The sequence below is a fragment of the Corapipo altera genome, unplaced genomic scaffold (assembly GCF_003945725.1).
Source record: "Corapipo altera isolate COAL_440 unplaced genomic scaffold, ASM394572v1 198, whole genome shotgun sequence".
Lineage (NCBI taxonomy): Eukaryota > Metazoa > Chordata > Aves > Passeriformes > Pipridae > Corapipo > Corapipo altera.
Genome location: NW_020885076.1, coordinates 92,800 through 104,179, shown reverse-complemented (window position 1 = coordinate 104,179; position 11,380 = coordinate 92,800). Strand labels below are relative to the sequence as shown.

The 11,380-nt window shown below is 54.5% G+C and overlaps 1 protein-coding gene across 1 annotated transcript in view; it reads right to left on the bottom strand.

Annotated features, from left to right (window-relative positions):
- Positions 1-11,380, bottom strand: part of ASH1L (ASH1 like histone lysine methyltransferase) — a 56,718-nt gene that overhangs the window by 39,661 nt on the left and 5,677 nt on the right. Inside the window, exon 2 of the mRNA XM_027669320.1 lies at positions 3,940-8,683. Coding sequence (XP_027525121.1) covers positions 3,940-8,683 — 4,744 coding nt within the window. The remainder of the gene's footprint in view (positions 1-3,939; positions 8,684-11,380) is intronic.

Genomic DNA, 11,380 nt, shown 5'->3' with positions numbered 1-11,380 from the left:
CGGGAATGGGAACGGGAATGGGAATGGGAACGGGAATGGGAACGGGACACCGGGATAGGGACACCCGGACAGGGACACTGGGACCCCTCGGGACAGGGATACTGGGACAGGGATACTGGGATCCCTTGGGACATGGACACTGGGACAGGGACACCGGGACACCGGGATAGGGACACTGGGACCCCTCGGGACAGGGACACCCAGACAGGGACACCGGGATAGAGATACCGGGATCCCTTGGGACAGGGACACCAGGATAGGGATACCGGGACACCAGGATAGGGATACCGGGACACCGGGACAGGGACACCGGAATAGGGATACCGGGACAGGGACAGCGGGACAGAGATACCGAGATAGGGATACCGGGACAGCGACACCCGGACAGGGACACTGGGACCCCCCGGGACAGGGATACCGGGACAGGGACACCAGGACAGGGACACCGGGACAGGGATACCGGGATCCCTTGGGACAGAGACACAGAGACAGGGACACCAGGACCCCCCGGGACAGGGACACCGGAATCCCCTGGGGCAAGGGACCACCAGGACAGAGACCACTGGGACCCTCCGGGACAGGAACCACCAGGACAGGGACACCGGGACAGGGACCACCGGGACCCCCTGGGACAGGGACACCAGGACAGGGACACCAGAACCCCCCAGGACAGGGATACCAGGACAGAGACACCGGAATAGGGACACCAGGACAGGGACACTGGGACAGGGACACCAGGACCCCCCAGGACAGGGATACCGGGACCCCCTGGGACAGGGACATTGGAACCCCCCAGGACAGGGACACAGGGACCCCGTGGGACAGGGATACCGGGACAGGGACCACCAGGACCCTCTGGGACAGGGACCACCGGGATCCCTTGGGACAGGGACACCAGGACAGGGACCACCAGGACCCCCCGGGACAGGGACATCTGAACCCCCTCGGGACAGGGACCACAGGGATAAGGACACTGGGACCCCTTGGGACAGGGACACTGAGATCCCTCGGGACAGGGACCGTCAGGACCTCCTGGAACAGGGACCACAGGGACCACTGGGACCCCTCGGGACAGGGACCCAGCACCACCTGAGCCGGCCGGGTTCACCCCGAGACCCCACAGGGTCGTGTCCAATCCCGGCGGCTCCCGACAGTGCCGGTTATCCCACGGGAACTGACCCAAGGGCACCTGCATCCCCCCCAGTCTGGGATGTCTCCCCTCACTCCTGGCCCCGTGTCTGCAGAGGGGATGGATGGAAGCCACACAGCCCGTTCACCTGCACCATCCCCAGCACACTGCTCATCCCACTGCCCTCGCCCTTTCCTGCTGGGATTGTGAGTGACACACACTGGAATCATGAGGGGCACACCAGGGCACACACCGAGGCCACGGGAATCATGAGGGGCACACCAGGGCACACACCAAGGTCCCAGGAAGCATGAGGGGCACACCAGGGCACACACCAAGGTCCCAGGAATCAGGAGGGGCACACCAGGGCACAGGCAAGGCCACTGGAATCATGAGGGGCACACCAGAGAACACTGAGGCCACGGGAATCATGAGGGGCACACCAGCGCACACACCGAGGCCACTGGAATCATGAGGGGCACACCAGGGCACACCAAGGTCCCAGGAATCATGAGGGGCACACCAGGGCACACACTGAGGCCACAGGAATCATGAGGGGCACACCAGGGCCAGCTCATGACACACCATCACTTGGCTGAAACAACTCCTGGTGTGCAGCTGCAGAAGTTCAACTGGGAACTCGGGATGAACAGTGTCCTACAAAAGGGCAGAGCCTGGTGACCTGTGTCCGTGTGGCTGTGCCAGGGCCACACAACAGCCCTAAGGTGGAAACTTCCACCTGCACTTCACCTCCCAGGACACTCCAACCTCTGCTGTTTGCCCGAACAACTGACCCGACTCATCTCTAACACGGCCCATCTGAGGACATCTGGCATCAGCCAACATCATAAAAAGAATCTGCTCATCCAGCCAGGCCAGGCTGACGTTCAAAAGGCTCTGGAGATGAGGCAGGTTTTCATGTGGGATACTCTGAAATAAAGCACCATGAATATCCTCTGTGGATCCCACAGACCTGCTCTGGGAGGGCTCCCCAATGGGATCCCTGTCTGCTCATTCCAGGGCTCTGATCCAGCATCTCCCCACTGTGCACCTGCACCTGGTTCTATAAATAACCAATCTGGGATGCACCACAGGTTTTTCCTCCATCTGTGCCTTTCCTTTTATCTTCCACAGTCATGGATTCAGGATCACCACTCAGCACCTTGGCTCAAAACAAACCCCCCAAACCCAGCCTTTCTCTTTCCTGGGGCTTTTTACCAGAGGTGGTCTAAGTTTCCCAAGCCTGCACGTCGGGAAATCCTTGGGAACGAGCCAGACACCAGTCTCACAGCAAAGCCAGCCAGGTTCCAGGGTGGGAATGCACTGGCTGGAAGTGATACCTGGCACCTGAGGAATGTCAGACATCCTGGGACAGGGAGTGGGCAGAGACTTCACCAAGAATCATCTCTGCTCTCCCCTTCCTTGGGTTGTTCTCACACAAACCCGAGTCAGACCATTCACCCCAATGGAAATCCTCAGGAAATTCCCAGAACTGCACAAGCTCCCACCAACAATTGACTCCCTGGAGCCAAATTTAACCCTTTGGGTGACCCAGCACTTGGAATTTCTCCTTCCATCCTCTCATGGCTCTGTTGCCTTCTCCACACTCCCCCCACCACCTCGAGGAGCTTCAGTGCCAGGAAACAGCACAAAGCAAAATGAACTTGTCCAAGATCCAGCTGCATCCCTTAAACCAAAACATAAACCCCTCAAAAGCCAAAATAAACCCAAGAGAAAAACCCCTTCCACATATAGGTGGGCAGGAGGCATTCAAGTGGGAGCATTGCAAGGGAAGGAGCAAGAGGAGAATCAGGAATGTGAGGAGGGATTATTCAGTGCTGGCAGCTGGTTCCTGGTCTGTGAAACATCAGTCACAAGTGGGTTTGGACAGTGATTTAAATTTTGAGGGAGAATACAGGCAAGGAGGGGAGGGAGAAGCAGCTTACACTTCCTTCATGCTCAGAAACAGGCAGGAGCACAAGCCACACTTGTCCTTGTCTTTCCCATGTTATCTGTTCCATGGCCTGGCTGACACATCCATGGTAATTAGGATAAAGTGTGAAAATTATTCCCAAAAACATCTGTACTAAGCAAGTGTAGCACTGAGTGACACTTAGGCCAGAAAGCAGGAAGTTTCCTGAAGTCCTAAATTTCACATTAGATTTCCCCCCCCTCTAATATTATGCAAAGTTCAGGGGTTTGAGGGGAGGTGCCCTCTGACAGCAGCACTGCTGCTCTTGGCCACACACACTCAGCTGCTCCTGTCTCAGTTTTGCTTGAAGCATTTCCCAACCATGAATAAATCCAAAATTTCACGGTTTGGTCTCAGGCATCCCCAGTATCATCCCCAGGAGCTGGAAAGCTCTGTTGTAGCAGATTATCAAAGTAACTAAAGCAGAGTTACCGAAAGGAAGAGGAAACATTTTCTCAGATGGAAATGCTACAGCAGTAGCACCAACAGTTGGTCTAAACCAAACCCACCAAACTCCAAACGGAAACAGGGCTTCGGAAGTACCAAAAAATCAGGAGAAATCTCACCTCGTTTCTCCAGGAAGTTAAAATATTACAGAAAAAGCGAAGAGCTTTCCATGAGAAAGCATCCTCAGCCCGAGTGCAAGGAAGCAAGAGGACTCTGCTGGGAAGAGGGACACACACACACAGTGCCCCGGGTGGCTCTGGGGGAGATCCCAGACCAGCCTGTCCTGCTGCGAGCGGGAACCCCCCCCAGATCCCCGCAGAGCCAAAGCTCCACCTGCCCCCCCGTGTTTGGTGTGACAGAACCCAGGAGAGCAGGCCCGGGGCTCCCTTACCTGAGAGGGGCTGCAGGGCCTTCTCCAGGGCGGGCTCCTTGCGCAGGGGCCGGGGCAGCGGCGCGTCCTGGGCGCTGAACAGCCCGGGGCTCTCGGGCAGCTTCTTGCGCGCGGCGGGGCCGGCGGGGCCGGGCGCTCGGCAGCTGCCTATTGCACTTGTGAAAAGGTTCGTGTGCTCCTCGGTGCCGGCGGGCTCCGAGCCGGGGGGGAACCCCCCCAGGGACAGGGCCGGGGAGCTCTCGGAGCAGTCGATCTGCAGCGGGGTCTGCAGGCCCAGCGCCAAGGGATTCGACTCCGAAGGCTCCCTCCTGACCCACTGCTCGTCTCTGCTCAGCAAACCCTTGGAAGGCGACAGGTGTGGGCACGACATGTGGCACCTGTGCTTCTCTTTGTGTTTGTACCTCTCCCCGACGGCCTCCTTCCCAAACCTGTAGCGCTTCAGGGACTCCAGAACCGTTCTGGAGGAGCTGTTGGCCGTGATAGTGTCCATGGAAACCTGCGGCTGCTCCGAGGAGGAACGGTGCTCCCGGTGCTTGTGGCGGTGCCTGTGCTTGTGCTCCAGCATCCAGCCGTAGGCCATCTCGGGTGGAACGCTGGGGTAGGTGCTCATGGACAGCAGGGGGGTCCTGCTCGTGGTGAGGAAAGCTTCCTGGCGCAAGAGTTTATGCTTCTTCTTGTGGTATTTGGTGGGGTTGAGAAGCAAGTGGCCTGTATGCATGTAGGAAGGTGGCGGCAGGGGGGTCGTGAAAGAAGGAGAGGGTGGAGGAGGGTAAAGAGTCGGAGGGTACCTTCCATAATAACCTAATCCTATGGGAGCAGCTGCCAGGGGGGACGGGGAGTAAGGCATGCCATAGGAGGGGTAGAACCCGGTGCTGGAGAGGGGAAAGCTGAGGCTATGCATGAAGGGCATTTCTGCCATAGCTTCCCGCATTTTTGGAGGCCTGCCTCTCTTTTTCTTTAAATCAGGTTTCCTAATGTAGTGCAAAGGATCTAAAGGAAAAGTAGGGTGGGTGTAGAAACTGTTGAAGTTTATTCTAAAAATGGTGGGCAGCAAATCCCGGGGTATAAAATGGTGACTCCGGTGGGTTATCCGAATTTCACTTAACCGGCTTATTAACTCCTCCAACTCGGCGAGGAAATCGGGGTCCTGCCTCCCCCGGAGCTGAGGGTACTTCTTTTTCCTTTTCCTCTTCTGCCTCTTCATCTTGTCGTAGCTGAGGTAATCGTGGCTGCGGCGCTTGCACTTGTGCTTGTGCTTCTCCTTCAGGTTGCTGAGCACGGTGGAGGTCTCGGGCGGGAGCAGGGACACGTGGTCGAAGGAGTGCCTCTTCTTCTTCTGCCCGCAGAACTTCTCCGCCCGGTCCGAGGTGCTGTTGTTGTCCGTCCCGATGCCGCTGTCGCTGGGGATGGTCTCGTCGCTGTGGGACTCGCTCACGGGGGACGGCGTGGCCTCTTTGAGCGAGGTCAGCTCGCTCAGGTGGGAGGGCGAGTTGGGCAGCAGCGTGGGCGGCGACAGCCTCCTCCTGCCCTTGGCCGCCTTCTTCATGGCCAGGGTCTGCACCACGCCGCCCTGCCGCGAGTGGAGGTGCAGGTAGGGCACGGGGCTGGGCTCGATGAACCCCGCGTCGCTGCTCACCGGGCTCTGCCCCCCGCTCACGGCCGACGACTGGGAGCAAACCGGAGACGGGAGCACCTCCGAGGGGTTCCCCGCGGGAGGCAGCAGGTGGGGCAGGACCTGGCCCAGGGACGTACCGGGAGCTTGCTGGGCAGACTTCTCCAGCACGGTCAGGCTGGCGGCGCTGCTGGCCAAGAGGCCGTTCAGGACGGCTTTGGGCTTCCTCCCTCTCCTCTTTCCTATGTAAATTGTTCCTTTCTTGCTGACGTTGATTTGCTGGCCCAGCTTCGAACCGAATGTGGCGGCGAGAGTCGACACCGTGTTGTGGAGCTTGGATTGCATCTTCCCTTTGGTATTTGGTTCCACTGTACTGGACAGGATCTGATTCAGGAGTTTCTTTCGCTTCAGAGTTTTCATTTTATTTATTTTTCGAATAATTGTTTTCATTAACTGTCCGTTATTTCTCTTGGCAACTTTTCTGTCTGAGTCTACTTCCAAATCACTCATGCTGCAAATACTGGGGCTTTGGACCTCTTCAGGCCCTCGGAGCTGGTCCTTTCTCTCAAAGAACTCCCCGGGTCGATGCTGCTCACTTTCAGGCCCCATCTTGCTCGAGTTCTCTGTTCCAACAAAAGGTGCCACGGACAGAATAGGTGGTTTCGTTTTAATTGATGACCTGATCTGTCTTTTAGGTCTCCCTCTCTTTTTAGGAAAAGGTTGTCCCGATAAGCTCTGCTTCAGGGAGGGAATTTCAACCTCAGGCTGCAAAATGGGAGGCTCTTGCTCCTCTTTTGACTGCACTGAGAAGACTTTTGATGCCGGAATCTTTAGAGTCCTTTTGGGGGGACCTTCGAGCTCCGGCATCTCCTTGGGTTTAGATCTTCCTCTTTTGGGTTTGTACATGTCGGGCAAGAAATCATCCGCCATACACAGGCTCGAGGGTTGTTTGTGGGCGCTGTAGAACTTCTGGGTTGGTTTGTCAGTCTCAGCCAGCAGAGCCAGGGACTGGCCATTGGCTTCGTTCAGCTTCGGCAACTGGTGCTTGACGAACTCGTGCTCCACGAACGAGGACGACCCGATGTTTTTCAGGAACTTGGCCTGCTCCAAATTGCTGCTCGATAGTGCACCGTAGGAAATGTTTTTAAAAAGCTCCGACCTTTCCAGCTCCAGACCCTTCGGAGGTCGACACGTGCTCCTCGACACCACTTTAGTCCATCGGGGCTTCCTTCCTTTCCTTTTCTTCAGAGGCTTCGACTGCTGAGTGCTGCTCAGATTCTTCGCTCCTTGGCAGGATTTATCGGATGCAGCAATCGCCCCGATCTTCAGGAACTGCTTGCTGCTGAACAAGCTGGTAAAACTGACCACGGAAGGAGTGACAGTGGCGTGGATGCTCGTTTCAGCTGCCAAAATGGGCTTTTTCCCCGTGGAAGGACTGGTTCTGGAAGTCTCCACGTAAGAAGCCTTTGAATCGCTCAAATCTTTGTCAGCACCTTTAAAATCGGCGCCGAGGGGGTGGCTCAGGGTCCTGCTCAGACCCAGGATGCTGTCAGAGGAAAAGGGAGTCTTGCCCACGGGATCAGAGATGCCTTCCAGGAGCTCTGCCGTGGAGCTTAAGTGCAATGAGTTGGATGGCAGCTGGGAGGAGGATGCTGAGAGGCTCCTGCTCAGGGTGGGGACAGACACGGTGGGGGAAGGGGAGGGGAGATTCCCCTCTCCCACTGCACTGAACGGGGACTTGGCTGTCGACACCTCCGAGGCACCTCCTGTCCTGAAGTCTGGTGAAGTGCAATACACTGGGGGCTGCTTCTCGTGCTTGGATGCTTCATAACCGCCCTTCTCGCTGGAGGAGAAGGCGTCCTGGGGAACACACATCCCCTCGTTAAACATCTCCTTGCCCACCTCGGCGATCTCCTTCCGAATGGAAAACTTCTCCAGGATGCTCTCCTTGTTCTGCCTCGCAACGTGCTTCTCAAAGGGTTTGCTGGTAGGGTTCTCCTTCAGTAAATCCGTGGGCTCGTGGCTTTCCAGGCTGCTGAGGTTGGAATTGCAGGGGAGTTTAAAGGGCTCTGAGGTGGGTGTGAGGGAATCTGCCTTCAGCGTCCCAGAGTCCTTGTTGGCCAAACCAGCCGGGCTGCCAATCCCTGCCGGCTTCTTCCCACACTCCTTGCTAACCAATCCCACCGGACTGCTAATTCCTGGCATCTTCCTCCCAGAGTCCTTGCTAACTGGTCCCACCGGGCTGCCAATCCCCGGCGTCTTCCTTCCAGAGTCTTTGTTACTCAGAACCGTCGTATTCCCGGTCCCCGGCATCTTCCTCCCAGAATCCTTGTTGAGCAGACCTGTAGGACTATTTACCCCCAACAGCTTCTTCCCAGCATCCTTGTTAACCAATCCTGCTGGAGTGCTGATCCCTACTGGCTTCTTGAGAGGCTCCTTGGTAGTCAATCCAGCTGGAGTGCTGATCCCTGGAAGTTTCCTCCCCACATCTTTGCTGATCAATCCAACTGCAGAGCTGGTCACCGGCTGCTTCTTCCCAGAGTCCTTGTGCACTGTCCCGGGGGGAGTGCTGATCCCTGGGGGCCTCTTGCCAGAGTCCTTGCTCACCAATCCAATCAAGGGGCCGATCCCTTGGGGCTTCTTCCCAGAGTCTTTGTTCACCAGTATGGCTGTGCTGCCAATCCCCAATGGCTTCTTCCCTGAGTCCTTGTTCACCAGCCCCACGGCAATCCCAGAGCCCGGCAGCTTCTTCACCAAATCTTTACCAACCATCCCACTCGGATTGATGGTTCCTGGCGGCTTCTTCCCAGAGTCTTTCACCAAACCGGACGCGCTTCCGTTCCCGGGCTTCTTCTGCTTTGCTTTGGAAGACTTGGAGGGAGGACAGGTTGCAATGAGCTGAGCCAGTTTCTCTGTGACAGTTGTTGCTCCGTTGATTTCTGTTCTGTCCTTTAAATCGGAGTTATGGCTGCTGATCAGGGTGGGAGGAGATGACTTCATGTAATCCGTCATTTCTGAGTGCAACGGGGAAACTTTCTTGGATAAAGGGGTTGTTTCTACTTGGACACCTTCTTCTGCGTGTAACTCAACTGGTGCCACTTCTCCAGCTTTCTTGTAGGACTTTGAAGGGTCCTAGGAGTCAAAAGAACAACAAAAAAATCTTTAGGAACAGAGCACAAAGTATCTCTCTGAGTAACACAGTATCTTTTGATGTTGAGATGATTAATTCCTGCTCCAGTAACAGGGAAACTGCATAAGCACAGCTTCACCAACCTATCAATTTAAATAAAATCAGTAATAATAGATCCAATAATAAAACATTGTAAATATTACAATAGATGGATTATGCAAATATTGGTAATATTAATAAATTACTAATATTTAAAGCAAAATTTTAAACCAGTGGACATATTGAAGCATTTCTGACTTTAACAAAACCCAAACTCGCTGCCAGCCCTGAAATACAACCCATTTATTCTGCCCCCCCCCCCAATTATAAACATTCTCCAAAAATACTGTTGCTGTTTGTTAATAAAAACCCTCTGACAACAATGCACTGGGCTATTTATAGTGTGAGAGCACTTGAGGAGCTCACATGGTGCTGAGCAGCAGCTGAGCAGGGCCGTGTCCCAGGACACCCCCAGCCCCTGCAGCAACAGCTTCTCCTCCCAGCAGACCACTGACAGCCAGAAAAATGAGGAAAGTGAAATAAAACAAGTCGAATTAGCCTCCTGTTTGCACAGGGATACACGTGGAGCAGCCCGAACCCGCAGTTATTTCCAGTTCTGACCTAAACAAACCTGAAATTTATTTATTCTGTACAAATTGCGACGCCCATCACCTTCCCAAAGCCTGCTGGGAACATCCCAAAAAATGAATGTTTCAGTTTGGAAGGACAGTCTGTGCACACAGCACCCAACACATCCCTGCAGGGATTCACTCAGGAGTGGAAGGCTCTGAGCTCAGATGAGGAAGTTCTGCATCCAGTTCTGCTGCCCCCAGCACAAGAAGGACATGGAACTGCTGGAGCAAATCCAGAGGAGGCCACAAAGCCAATAAGGGAACTGGAGCCCCTCCCCTATGGATGGAGACTGGGAAAGTTGGGACTGTTCAGTCTGGAGAAGGTTGTGTGGAGATCTCACAGCACCTTCCAGGGTCTGAAGGGGCTCCAGGGAAGCTGGACAAGGACTGTTCCTCAGAACTGGGGTGACAGGACAAGGGGAATGGGTACAAACTGAGAGAGGGGGAATTTAGGTTGGATATTGGGAAGAAATCCTTCCCTGTGAGGGTGGTGAGGCCCTGGCACAGGTTATTCCATGGATGCCCCATCCCTGGGAGTGTCCAAGGCCAGGCTGGACAGGACTTGGAACAACCTGGGATAGTGGAAGGTGTCCCTGGTGGAACTGGATGAGCTTTATAATCCCTTCCAACCCAACCCCACTCCATGATTCCATGATTCCAACCACAAACTGAAAACCTCCCGGCACCCACCACCTCCAACTCTGGGAATCCCTGGGATGCAGAGTCACTGAACAGCACTGGAACTGCCTTGCTGGGCAACCTTCAGAGAGTTACACCCCTTTCCCACGGCCTGAGATCCTGAGAAGAGCTTTGGAAGGAAACTTTAACCTTCTTTGTCCAGTGGATTGAAAAATTCACCTCAATGTTGCCTTGGGAATTGAACTCCTCAGCCCTGTGTCTGCTGAGCCACCTGAGTATCCACAATATTCCCTCTTTCTTTGATTCCTCTGTGTGCTCTGCTACCCCTCAGTTGGGGTCTGTGGTGCCCTCACAGTGCCTCTGCTTTTCCCAATCCACCTCTGCCTCCAAACAAAGAGCTCGGAAGTTTGAGCAGATATTTAAATAACAAACACATAACTAAGCAAACCCTTCCAAACACCAGCTTTGATCTGAGCAAGATGCCAGGATTCTGAGAACGTGGCTTGAGCATCAAACAGGGAGCCTCTGAAAGCTGAAGGCAAGTGCCCTGGAGAGCTCCTTTCTCATCTGAGGGTGAGGGAAATCTCCAAGCACAGCGAAAATGATTTCAAAGAACGCGAGAAACAAAACGAGAAACGTCTGGTGAGATGTCAGAAAGGAGCCAAAAAAGTTCACAGCTCTTTTTCAGCGTTTTGAAAGGCAAAATTCTTATATGGGAAATTTTTTTCATGTTGTGGGTTTTTTTGGCCATAAATCCACTTAACAATCGGTGGGATTAACAGGAATGTTTTGGGGGGGGGAATTTTTAAGGAAAAAAATTCCTTTGGTAACTTCTAGTAGAGACACCTTGAACAAAACACGTAACCTTTGGAGGGGGTTGCAGTGGCTGCAAAACCACTAAAAAACTCCAAGATAACTCACAAAGTTTGTTCTTGCAATTCTATATTATTAAAACTTTCAGATTTTTGGTTAAAGTGAATGGGAAGTATTGCTGTCACTGAGGAGTATCCCACAGGATATTCCTGTGGGACAGAGCTCTCCCTCAGTCTCTGGGATCCCTGGATCCCTGATATCTGAGCTCTCCCTCAGTCTCTGGGATCCCTAGGCCCAGATCCCAGTTTTCTCTCAGTGCCTGGGATCCCTGGGTCCCAGATCCCAGTTCTCCCTTGATCCCTGGCTCTCTGATCCAAGCTCTCCCTCAGTCCCTGGGATCCCTGGCTCCCTGATCCAAGCTCTCCCTGGGTTCCTGGGATCCCTGATCCAGGCTCTCCCTGGGATCCCTGGGCTCCCGATCCAAGCTCTCCCTGGGATCCCTGGCTCCCTCATCCAAGTTCTCCCTGGGATCCCTGGGCTCCTGATCCAAGCTCTCCCTGGGATCCCTGGCTCCCT